This window comes from Hylobates moloch, unplaced genomic scaffold (genome assembly GCF_009828535.3).
Source record: "Hylobates moloch isolate HMO894 unplaced genomic scaffold, HMol_V3 SCAFFOLD_4, whole genome shotgun sequence".
NCBI lineage: Eukaryota > Metazoa > Chordata > Mammalia > Primates > Hylobatidae > Hylobates > Hylobates moloch.
The window spans coordinates 9,108,959-9,121,186 of NW_026652279.1; the positions used below are offsets into that span (position 1 = coordinate 9,108,959).

Genomic DNA, 12,228 nt, shown 5'->3' on the forward strand with positions numbered 1-12,228 from the left:
GAATAGATGCTCAGTGGTAAATAAAACAGAAACTCATCTAGCACCTCCCTCTCTTAGTTATGCCATGCATAGGCTAAGAAACCTTAACATGGTATCCAATTGTGATGCAAAGCACCTGCATACTCACACAACGTGCTTTCTTCTCCCCGATGCCACTTGCATTATATAATGACCATCAGCATCACCTGATGAAGGAACTTTGCTGAAGGGTCACTCGGCTTTCTCTCCAAGTATGTTGCTAATTCTGCTACCTTTGCCCTGAGGATGCAACTCTGCATGATGCTTTTGTTTTCTTCCCTTCTCTGTCCTTATCAAAACAATTCATCAATTTTGTACTGGAAACTTTATTTTGCATTTCCCATTCTGAGAAAACACAATTAGTTTACCAGTTAAAATTTGAAGAAGATAAAAAACATAAATATTTTACAATGTTATTGAATTTTAAAAATTGATAAGGCACTGAGCATTGGGGTATCTACAGGTCCCATACAATCCAACTTTTAGATGTTCATCATTATACATTTTAGACATATTTTGCTGTTTTGTTGACTTACACCTAACTTTGTATGTCCCAGGAAACACAGATTTGGATTTAGTCTTTATGCTTACAATTTCATCTTAAGCTATAGTAAATAATAAAAAGTAAATCATTTTACTTCTTTCATCACTACTTTTAAGCTTGAACCATTTCCAGCCATTTATTTATTTTAGTCAACTGGCAGAATAACATAACAGCAAAAAATGCCCATGTAATAAATAATAGCACAATGTCATAAAATTAGTTGAGATGAACTGTACCTTATTATCTACGTTGAAGACTATTAAAAAATGCTTTCATGAGGCTATTAAATGACACTTCACCACTGGTTAATTCCTGAATGTGGGGATCATTGACTAGCATTCTCATTTACCTTTCCAATTCGGGCCTCCTTCAAAAAGTCACCATTCTTTCTTAGAAAGGGATACTAATACAGCCTCTATTCATATTAACCCCACCATGTTATCATCATTCTTCTGATTCAAAATTAATAAATACCAAGAAACAAATTTTCCTCTATTAAAGGGATAGTTTTACTTTTTAATGGTTTCTGTATTCAGTCCAGTCAATAACATTTTTAAGTTGTTGGTGGATATTCTGAATATTGTAATTTTTATCATTTTTAAAGGGGCAATTTTGTAAAATGACAAGACCATAAAGGGCTACCTTTGCATGTTCTCTGCTATAGAAAATCAGATGCACTTGTTTTTAGAGAAGAAAAAAAAACAATGTTGACAAAAGTCCTGTACAAAGATCTCTAATGCCTTTGACCAGTAGTCATCATACCAGATGCAGTTTTTTAATGTGGACCTTTTTGGTTTGGTCCTTCTTAATCTTTAATACAATGATGATTAGATTAAATGGTAATGTATATTGAATAAAAATTTGCTAGCAAATATTTTTAGTATAACACATTACTATATGAGATATTTTAATCAGCTGTTAAAATTTGATACATGTTGATATTTTCAGTATTTATATGGCTAATATAGCTACCTAGATCATCCAACAATGTGTAATTAAAAATATTTGTCATTACTAGAAATACAAAAGAAGTCGTGGTTAAAACTTAGGCTTTCATGTCATTCTGAACTGGGTTAAAACCTTGTGTTCTCACAAACGATGTGATCTCGATCAAGCAACAACTTCTCGAAATCTGTTTCTTTATTACTACTCAGTAGCAAGCCACATAAGGGTAAGGACCTTATCTACTGAGCTAATATTTTATCACCAACATTTAACACATTGCCTTGAATATGGTAGTTAATTAATAAATATTGAATAACTGAAATAACACATTGAATAATGGGGGCAGTAATATAATTTACCTCACAGGGTAGATGCAAACGTGAAATAAGATTAGGCATGTACAGATCTAGAAGAGAAACATGATTAATTAGCTATTATTAGGGTGACCATATAATTTGACATACATATCGGGACACTTCAGAATAACAGAGGGTGCCATTAATAGCTACACGGGGGCAAAAAGACGTGAACTAAGGCCATCCAAGTCAAACTAAGGTATGCAGTCACCCCAGCTCTGGCAAATATTATTAGGCAATATAGGAAACCAAGGATAGAAGGAAATGTGTAATTGTAGATATGTAATATATAATTATTTGACAATGGTTGCAATGTAGACAAATAAAACCACAGCAATAGTGTCTAACCTGGCAAAAACTGCCACCACCTACCTGCCCGAAGCATTAGAGAGAAGAAACGGTAGAAAAATGACGTTTCCTGAGTCCAAATTTCCACATTGGGTTTTTCAGATTCGTTTAACTTACTAAGTTGAATTAGATTAATAATTCTCTTTCAAGATTCCTTGTCAAATTCTCACAGCGATTGTTTTTCACCTCTCATATTGCTGGCCCTGCCCTGTCTGAGTGGAAGATCTTAACTTCTAATTCAACAATTTACATATTGACCTGTTTCCTGGCCAATGTTTGTTCTTCCTCAGGATATCTCTGTACTATTACCTGTTCTCCCTTCCACCTCTTCTGTCTATAAAAAAGACACATCTTTCCTTTAGGCTATGGCCCTTCACCTCACAGACACTTTATATATGTATGTATGTATGTATGTATGTATGTATGTATGTATGTATTTGAGACAGGGTCTTACTCTGTCCTCTAGGCTGGAGGGCAATGGTGCAATCTCGGCTCACTGCAGCCTTGACCCCCTGACTCAAGTGATCCTCCCACCTCAGCCTCCCAAGTAGCTGGGACCACAGGTGCTCACCAGCATACCCAGCTATTTTTTTGCATTTTTAGTAAAGACGGGGTTTTGCCACGTTGCCCAGGCTGGGACACTCTTCTCATCATAGCCTCCAAGATGTTGTTCTTTTTTTTTTTTTTTTTGAGATGGAGTCTTGCTATGTCACCCAGGCTGAAGTGCAGTGGTGCGATCTTGGCTCACTGCAGCCTCTGCCTCCTCTGCCTCCCAGGTTCCAGGAATTCTCCTGTGTCAGCCACCTGGTTAGCTGAGATTACAGGCATATGCCACCACGCCTGGCTAATTTTTGTATTTTTAGTAGAGATGGGTTTTCGCCATGTTGGCCAGGCTGGTCTCGAACTCCGGATCTCAGGTGATCCACCCGCCTCGGCCTCCCAAAGTGCTGGGATTACACGCATGAGCCACTGCGCCTGACCCAAGATGTTCTTCTATCAGTTTTTCACTCTCTTCTTGTTGGTGTCTTCAATATCTCCTTCCTGATAAGATTCAGAAGTCTGGATCTTATGCTCTAGAATCATAAATATTTAGGTTCTAATTCTGAGTTTTCGATCTCTGTGTGATCTTAGGAAAGCTGGTTAACATCATTGAGCCTCAGTTTCTTCATGATAAAGTGGTAATTGTAATGCCTAGCTCAAAGAATAGCAAGGAGGATTAAACGAGATAATGTACGTAAAACGTCTATGACACTTCTGGGCAAGACATTGACACCTTAGATTCAAACCCTGGTGCACATCCTCTCCTCTAGGCAAATAATAAGGGTAGGGAGAACCTTAAAAGAGAAAAGTAATAACATATATGGAGGCCAAAAAATAAGATAAATGTATCTGGAACCAAAAATTGAACAGAAATACAAAGTCATAAAAGGAGCTGAAAATGGAGGCCTGTTGGACTCTGTTTCCGAAATAGGCAGTGGCTACCAAGAGCTAGGCTTCTATGTGTCAACAAGGACCAAAGGAAAGGCACACAAGCGAGGCGACTGGAATCAGGAGTGACAGGGATCCAGTATCTGGGGAGAAATTTTTCCATCCCATTGGCAGCATCATTTTCCTTTTTCAACCACAGGCTGCAGTTGTTTTCCACACACTCCCATCTTAAGGCGCCTGTAAGTGCCATGTTCATAATTCACAGTTTCTATTTCCCTTCCCATACTGCTAGTCTTTTATTGAATGTACATTTTGCATTCCTGTGAAAAACTCACAGTGATTTATACTGATATCCCAGTGGAGCAGGAACCTCAAGGTGACATTATAAGGACTCAGGGTCCAGCTGCTGAATGCAGACAACTGAAAGAGGGAGGAAGAGGAGCGAAAAGAGGGAAGGACAGAAAAGAAAATAAGAACAAGAAACAAAAGTAAATTAAATACTGATTTATCTGCAGCAGAATTTATTCCTAAAAATATCTGTTTTATAAAGGAAACTGACAATGGCTTTAAAATAAATGTTTCAGGTATTTAAAGACAAAAATGAATAAAACCATGAACATAATAGATTACGACACATAGACTTGGGAGAAAAGAAATAACGATGAGTAAAGAAACCGATGAAATATGTCAGTAAATTTAATGAAGTATTGACTATTTTGGGTGTGTGTTAACATTATGTTTAGAGAAAAAAAACAAGATGGGGAAAGGGAGCAATTTGGTTAATTAAATTGTGATAAGTAGGAGGAAAGAAATGATTAAAAATAGATTTGTTTAAAATATTTATAGTTAAATAGGCATGTGAAAAAAATTCAGGGTTGCCACTAATAGTAAACAATACAATATATGCTTTCTGTATTTGTTTTCTGCATCTGTATAACAAATTATCACAGATTTAACTGCTTAAAAAAATACATACATTATCTCAGAGTTTCTGTGGGTCAGGAGTATGGGCACAGGCTGGGTGGGTCTTCTCTGTTCAGTGTCTCACCAGGCTGCAATCAAAGGGTGGGCCTAGCTGTGTCCTCAAGTGAAGGCTCTCTTAGGGAAAAATCTACTTCCAACCTTCCTAAGGTTGCTGGCAGAATTCATGTCCTTGCAGCTGTATGCCTGGAATCCCAGAATTCCTGCTAGTGTTGGTGAGATGCTGCTCTCAGCATCCAGGAGATATTTCCACATTATTGTCACCTGATTCCCTCCATAGGCAGTTCACAAAATGACTGTTTCTTTGAGGTCAGCAGGAGAATCTCTCAGACTCCTGTTTCTGATCTCTAAACCTCATTTCAAGGGCTCCTATAATTAGATCAGGCCCAACCAGGATAACTTCCCTCTTCATTAAGTTAACTGATTAGAGACTTAAATTGCATCTTCAAAATCCCTTCCCCTTGGCTGTACAATGTAACCTAAGCACCAGAGTGCTGTCCCATCATATGCACCAGTCCTGCCCACACTCCAGGAAGATTATACAGGAAGGTGGGAATTTTAGGGGCCATCTTAGAATCTGCCAACCACAGTCTGTCCTTTGAATCCCCAATGATTTACATTCCTCCCAGATGCAACATGTATTTACCCCTCCCAAAGTTCCCACAAGTCTTATCTCATTACAGCAACAGCTTACAGTCCAGTAATACCATATATTTGTATGTGTATATCTTTTTCAACTGAAAAGGAACAATAAGAAACAAAAATGAATGATAAACAGAAGAAACAAAAAACTGTAGAAAGAAATACAAACAAACCAATAATCCCAACAAACATAAATAAAGTTTGCTTTTTAAAAGATATAGATTTTTTAAATGAGTAAAGTGCACAGAGTCCAGCTATATGTTTCTCAAAAAACTACAACAAAATGCAGAAAGATTAAAAGAAAGGAACTAAAAAATATATGCCAGTAAAACTGTAATCCCCAAATATCTAGGGTTCTAATATAACATCAGATAAAATAGAACCTAAATCCAAATTATTACAGGGTTAAAGAAGAATACTACTAATGATACAAAAATAACTTCCTAAGATAGATAATAATCATTAACTTATGCACATCTAACAGCATTCTCTCTCTCTCTCTCTACACACACACACACACACACACACACACACACACAATCATATTGAAACTGGGAAATTTTAACACAACTCTATTAAGTCTATTAACTTAATAATAATAGAAAAGATTTGAAAACAGAATGAACATGTTTGATGTAATGCAATGTAATAAAATTCGAACCTCTATGTTCTTTTCAAGTACAAAGATGCCATTTACAGTAATTAACTGTATCATATTCAAATGTCAACACATCTCACAGTTTCAATATCATAGCGACTATGTTATCTCACTGTAATGAAATTAAACCAGAAATTAAAAATTAAAATATAAAAGATCATATATTTAGAACTCTAGAACATTCACTCCCAAATAACATAATCCAAAGGAAAATAACAGTGAGAGAATTATAAAGTATTTAGGATAGGACACCAATGAAAAGACTGCTGAAACTGCAAAATTAGTGAGATGCAGATAAAATATGTACAGGTAAGTTTAAATGGATCTATTCAGTATCAAGAAAGACTAAGTATAAATGAGTTAAGTATTTAACTAAAGATCTAGACAAAGAATTTAGAAAGAGTAACTCAAAATAATCAGAAGAAAAAATAACAAACATAATCAAGAAATAACATAAAATAGAAAACGATAATACACTGGGGCAAACAAACGTGACCACAGCTTCGTTCTCTGAGAAACAGAAAAGGCTGTAGCAAGACTAATTTTTTAAGAATAGGCATAAATAAACAATAACAGCAAGAAAAAAGGAGAAAGATACACCACAGATATTAAAAACGCAATAGTCTGAGAATCGAGGTAATCATATTCTGCTTGTTGGTGACTGAGGTAGGAGCAGGCATATGACAATTCTTGTGAAAAGGACAAGGAGAAAAAAGGAGAAATTTTGCTAGAACTCTTCTCGAAAAGTATTATTTGCTTTTAGGAAAGGTCAGAAGACAAGAAACTGCCCCTTCCTGATTTTGGTTGTTGTTGTCTGAAGATGTGATGGTTGGTACTGTGGCAACCACATTGGATCATGACGGTGAAACCAAGGGAATAAGAGAAGTTAATAAGAACATTGTTGAGACCCTGAAGAACCAACCCCAGAACCGCCTTATTTTCAGATCCCTGTTATGTGAGATAATACAGTATTTATGTTTAATTAGCTCTTATAAGAATATTCTGTGACTTGGAGACAAATACATTCTAATGGATATAACATTCTGGAACCAGTTTCTTAATTTTGTTTTATAAATAGATTATAAATAGAGAAGCAAAGTTTTTGCAACTGGAATGGAATAATCTGAGAGGCCTTCTCTCATGGATGGCTAATATGGTACAAGAGTCATGAATGAAGAGAGGTTGTTATATAGAACGTTCTGAACTCTGATGGAGGTGCTGAGCAATAAGCAGGATTAACAAGTGATGTGACAGAAGCTATCCAAAGGGAAAGGACCAATGGCTCATTCCCCACCCATTTAAGGCACCAAAGCTCTTGGCAATCTGAACATAGTTATCAATTATACATTCCCTTCATCCTCATAACTCTTCAAATGCCTTTATTAAACAAGTACACTTCTTGCACTCATTACCTACCTGGACACAATTCTTTTTTGTTTTGTTTTGTTTGAGACAGAGTCTCGCTGTCGCCCAGGCTGGAGTGCAATGGCACGATCTCGGCTCACTGCAGGCTCCATCCCCTGGGGTTCACGCCATTCTCCTGCCTCAGCCTCCCGAGTAGCTGGGACTACAGGCACCCGCCACCTCGCCCGGCTAATTTTTTCTATTTTTAGTAGAGACGGGGTTTCACTGTGTTAGCCAGGATGGTCTCGATCTCCTGACCTCGTGATCTGCCCGCCTCGGCCTCCCAAAGTGCTGGGATTACAGGCGTGAGCCACGGCGCCCGGCCTACCTGGACACAATTCTAAAATATTTTTGGTGAATGAACAGCTATAAGCCATGCCCTTCCATTTTCCATTTCCATTAGCATGAAGCTGAACCCAAATGTAAAAAAATAATTTTGTGATGATATTCACTAATATGGAAAAGTAATTTCAGCAAGTATCTTAGCAAAGTAAATCTTTAACATAAAAAATGCTGATGGCACACTTACTCAGATTTTGGTGGGTGACGTTCTCTTGGATACCAGTTATATTCCCATTTGAATTTCCTGTTTCTTGCTTTATGTGCATATAACCTCCTTTTTCCATAAAAGTACCTGAAATTGGAGTGAGATTCTTGTAATGAGTTTTTTCTTGCAATATATTTAGATGAACAACAACAGTATGGTATTCATAAGATCCTGTTACTCCTGTTCCTTGATGGAAACATCGTGTTACTGGTTCTTCTCCCACTGGAGGAATATGCTTTGAGGACTGAACTTTCTTCCCTGTCTCTCTCTCATTTATTAGGAAAACAACGTCATCATCTTCTCAGATTGCTGACATTTGGATAAGGCAGATGAAACAAGTAAGTGTTCTTATGTCCAGAGAGAAATAGCAACCATGCACAAAATTTTCTTATAAAACAGATAATAGAGTGACTATAATAGAGACTAGACCAGAAGTCAGCACTCTTGGGTCCAATTGTTCAATCTTAGGCTTGTTCTGAGATGCCAGAAAAAAAAAATCACTCAAGAGTCTTTTGGTGCCTTTTGGGCTGCACCTATAAATGGTAATTATACTTTCCTATTATAGAGTTCTCCACCATCCATTGTGATGTGTAACTATCTCAAAGGAGTAGTTGACAGCTTAGTTAAGGCATAGAGTATAAATCACATTGAGTTTCTCACAGGAATGCAAAATGTACATTAAATACAAAGTCTAGCAGCATGAGAAGGGAAATAGAAACTGTGAATCATGAGCACACCACTTACAGATGTCTCAAGATGTGGATTATGTGGAATACAACTGCAGCCTGTAGTTAAAAAAGGAAACTGATGCTACTGGTAGGATGGGTTGTTTTCTAGGGCAGGGCTCAGGAGATACACGAGACAGATTTCTACCCTCGACTTGAAAATGGGCCATTGTGTGAGCCTTGGCAACTCTGGTACAGCCTGCAGGGTCTAAAATGGCCTGGCCCCTGCCCACTTCTCTATTATTAAATTGATTGCATTAACGGCCCAATTCTTCATCCTTTCCTGTATCCATGCTTTTTTGCCATGGGGTTTTAAGCAACTCCTACAAAGAGGTAGAGTATATCTGGGGTATCTTGATTTTGAGTTTGGCTGTGTGACTTGCTTTGGCTAATAGGATTTTACTGGTTGTGATACTAACAGATGTCTAGAAAGTGCTTGCATGTATTTGGTTTTGCTCTTGCTCCTCTGGGATGGTGAGGGGAACATGCCCTGGCTAGGCTGCTGAAGGATAAGACATACAGAAGAGAGCCAAGCTGCCCAGGTGTTCCAGCCAAAGCCAACCTAGATCAACCATCAGCCAGCTGGTTCCCAGACATGTGAATAAGCCAAACCAACAGGAAAAATTGCCCAGTTGTGCTTGTCCTAAATAACTGACTCCCAGACTCATAAGCAAAATAAATGCTTATTGTTACAAACCAGTGAGTTTTGAGATGATTTGTTATACAGCATTCTTGTGGCTATCAATCTGATATACTTTCCAACACTTCCCTGTTGCTCTCCACACTCACTCCAGCAACATTAGACTTATCTATTTAAGAGGACTTTTCATGTACCCCAGGACAGGATCCTTGCACACGCTGTTCTCCCTCTGCCTGGAGCTGTCTCTTATGCTTCTCCCCTGGCCACTTACTTTGGCCTGCTCCTTAGCCGAAATACATTTATTCATCAGTTCTTAGCTCAAAAGTAGCTTCCTTAGGCAAGCTTTTCCTTCCAATCCAGAGTAAGTGGGCTTTCTTTAAAATTGCAATATATTTTCATGTATTTGTGTTACTTTATATCAGAGAACTTTTTACTGATGTCTCTGTTAATGAATGGTACTCCAATTTTTTTTGTGTCATCATTAAGCTGGTCTCCTCCATGAAATTGCAAAGTCAGTGAGTTTAGAGGCTGCAAGTGTTATCTGGGTCTCCAGTGTATCCTAACGCAGCAGATAATATAGTGTATTAGGTACACGCTACCTAATGCAGTGACAGGCACCAGTTTTTATTGAATGAAGATGTAAGTCGTATTCTCCACCTTTTGTGGGTGATGACTGATGAGTTACATTTGTAGCCTTCTCCAGAAGTATGCCTTGAGTAACTGGAGCTGCCTCATTCAAAGATACCTGAGAGGTACACAAATAAGCCCTCTCCCTCACAGGAAGCCCGTAATCAGTGACTCATAGATGCAGGTATGGAGTAGTCCAGCCTGCTTGCCTCTGAGTGAGATAACCTCCGTGGTGTAATTTATGCTCTAGAGCTCCCCATGAGATCGGGCCTAGGCTCGACTTCTAAAACCACATCTTTGCCAGGTTCCTTTCCCTGCACTAATCTATGCCCTCATCCTGCTTTATGTTTCTCCTGAGAACTTGACCTCAATAAATCACTTGGAGAAAAATTCCTATTTTAGGTTTTACTTCCAACCAAACCCAAATAAAGACATGCAATAAATTTGAGCATTTCTTGCTCAACCAAAAAATAAAATAAACAAAAGAACCATGAAATAGTATCCATTGGTATAAATATTTGGATAGAGAAAAATTATAACTCACTCTTCTCAAAGGGTCCAGAAATTCACAGACATCTGATAATTTGGGGGTTGGTTAGAACCTCCATGGTTATTAAAGCAAAGTTTTATTCATCCCTGGAAATGTTTATTCTCATAATTGTACCACTATATACTAATACATTTCTTAACAGCACTGTTCAAGTAGAGAGCATGTTTGATGTCTGACTGCCAGGATTTTCATCTCCCCTGTATTTATAGGTTTCTGCTTTCAGAAGATAATTAGAGAATAGATGATGGTGGCTGGAAAAATGCCCATCATACAGTCTTAAAAGAAAAATGATATAAGGCTACACATAATGCAATCTTAAATAATAAAACAAGTCTATCCATCTCTCTATCTAGGCATTGAAAAATCAATGAAAGGAAGCATACCAAGATGTGAACAGCAGTAGTAAAGTTATGAGATATTTTTATTTCATCTTTTACAATTTTACAATCTTCACATTTTAAAATGAAAGCTTGACTGTGGTTTTTGAAAAAATGTGGTTTAAAAAAAGGGTAACTCAGTAAACAGATCAAATACAGAACAATGGCACTTCCTTCCCCTCCCCCCAACCTCACCCCCTCGCAAATGAGCTCTGTTCAAAAGTAAATTTCTGGACATTCTACATCAAATATAAGATGGCTTTGAAAGGTGACGAAAATCAGATCTCCTAGGGATTTAAGGAAACAAGACACAACACAGTGGTGAGTTCCCTAGGTTTTCATTTTGCCTCATATATCCCAGATTTGGAACTGAAGAAGCTGGAGAAATGCCAATGGGCACAGACAAGGAAACCGCCAACAAAAGCCTGTTGTCTGTAGCCAAAGGACGAGGAAGGGGCAGCCTAACAAGGCAGGGGCAGCCTAACAAGGCAGGACCCTTCTATACCCACTGTACTTCAGTGGGACACTACAGAAGTAACGTGTGACCTCAGCCCTACTGAAGCCCATGAAGGCTGAGTGGGGAGCTCTGACTTCCCCCCTCACCAGGCTATAAGGAGGAACCCAATCCCTCTGCCTGGGTGGTATCAGAAAGGCTCAGTAGAGAGTTGGTTTGTTTATCTCTTCTAGACAGTAATAAGACTCCCCATCTCCTACATGGCGTCAGTGAAGAACACATGGGAAGCCTGGCCTTCCACCCCTACTCAGCAGTAAAGAGGCATCTCCCCCACTTCTCACTGCTGTGGTGTCAGAGGAGGCCTAACAGAGAGGCAGGACTTCCACCACCACCCCCAAGTAAAGAGGCCATAACTCTCTTCTGTGGTGCTAGTGGGGCCATGAGGGGGTGCAGCACTAGGCATTCCTTGCTCTCCCAGCCTGGGGGATTCAGTCAGTGGAGGCGTAATGAAAAGTCAGAGTGCCCACCCACCCAGGAGTGATAAGGAGCCTCACTTCAGGTGTGAACGAAGGCCACCTGGTTGTCCACCCAACATGGCAGCAGTGAGGTATCTCCTTCGTCCTCTGCTGGAGCAGTGTTGGAGGAAGCTGGCTCAAACAGATTTAAACAAGATCCAAAGTCTCAGAATGTAACATCCACAGTGTCCAAGTTTCAATCGAATAGCACGCTTCATACTAGGAAGGTCTCAAGCTGAATGAAAAAAGGTGATCCATAGATGCCAATACAGAGACTACAGGAATGGCAGGATCATCTAACAGTTTAAAGCAACCATGATAAAAAACGCTGGCACTGAACAGTTACGAACACACTTGAAACAGGAACAAAATAGAAAGTTTCAGCAAAGAAACAGGATAGAAAGAACCAAATGGAAAGTTTATAACTGAAAAATACAGCAACCAAACTACAAAAAAAAGGATGAGCTGA

General features: G+C 38.6%; 1 protein-coding gene across 1 annotated transcript in view; it reads right to left on the reverse strand.

The window, feature by feature from the left end:
• SUCLG2 (succinate-CoA ligase GDP-forming subunit beta) overlaps positions 1-12,228 on the reverse strand; it is a 374,531-nt gene that overhangs the window by 53,032 nt on the left and 309,271 nt on the right. The window contains exon 11 of the mRNA XM_058437145.1: positions 7,854-7,958. Coding sequence (XP_058293128.1) covers positions 7,854-7,958 — 105 coding nt within the window. The remainder of the gene's footprint in view (positions 1-7,853; positions 7,959-12,228) is intronic.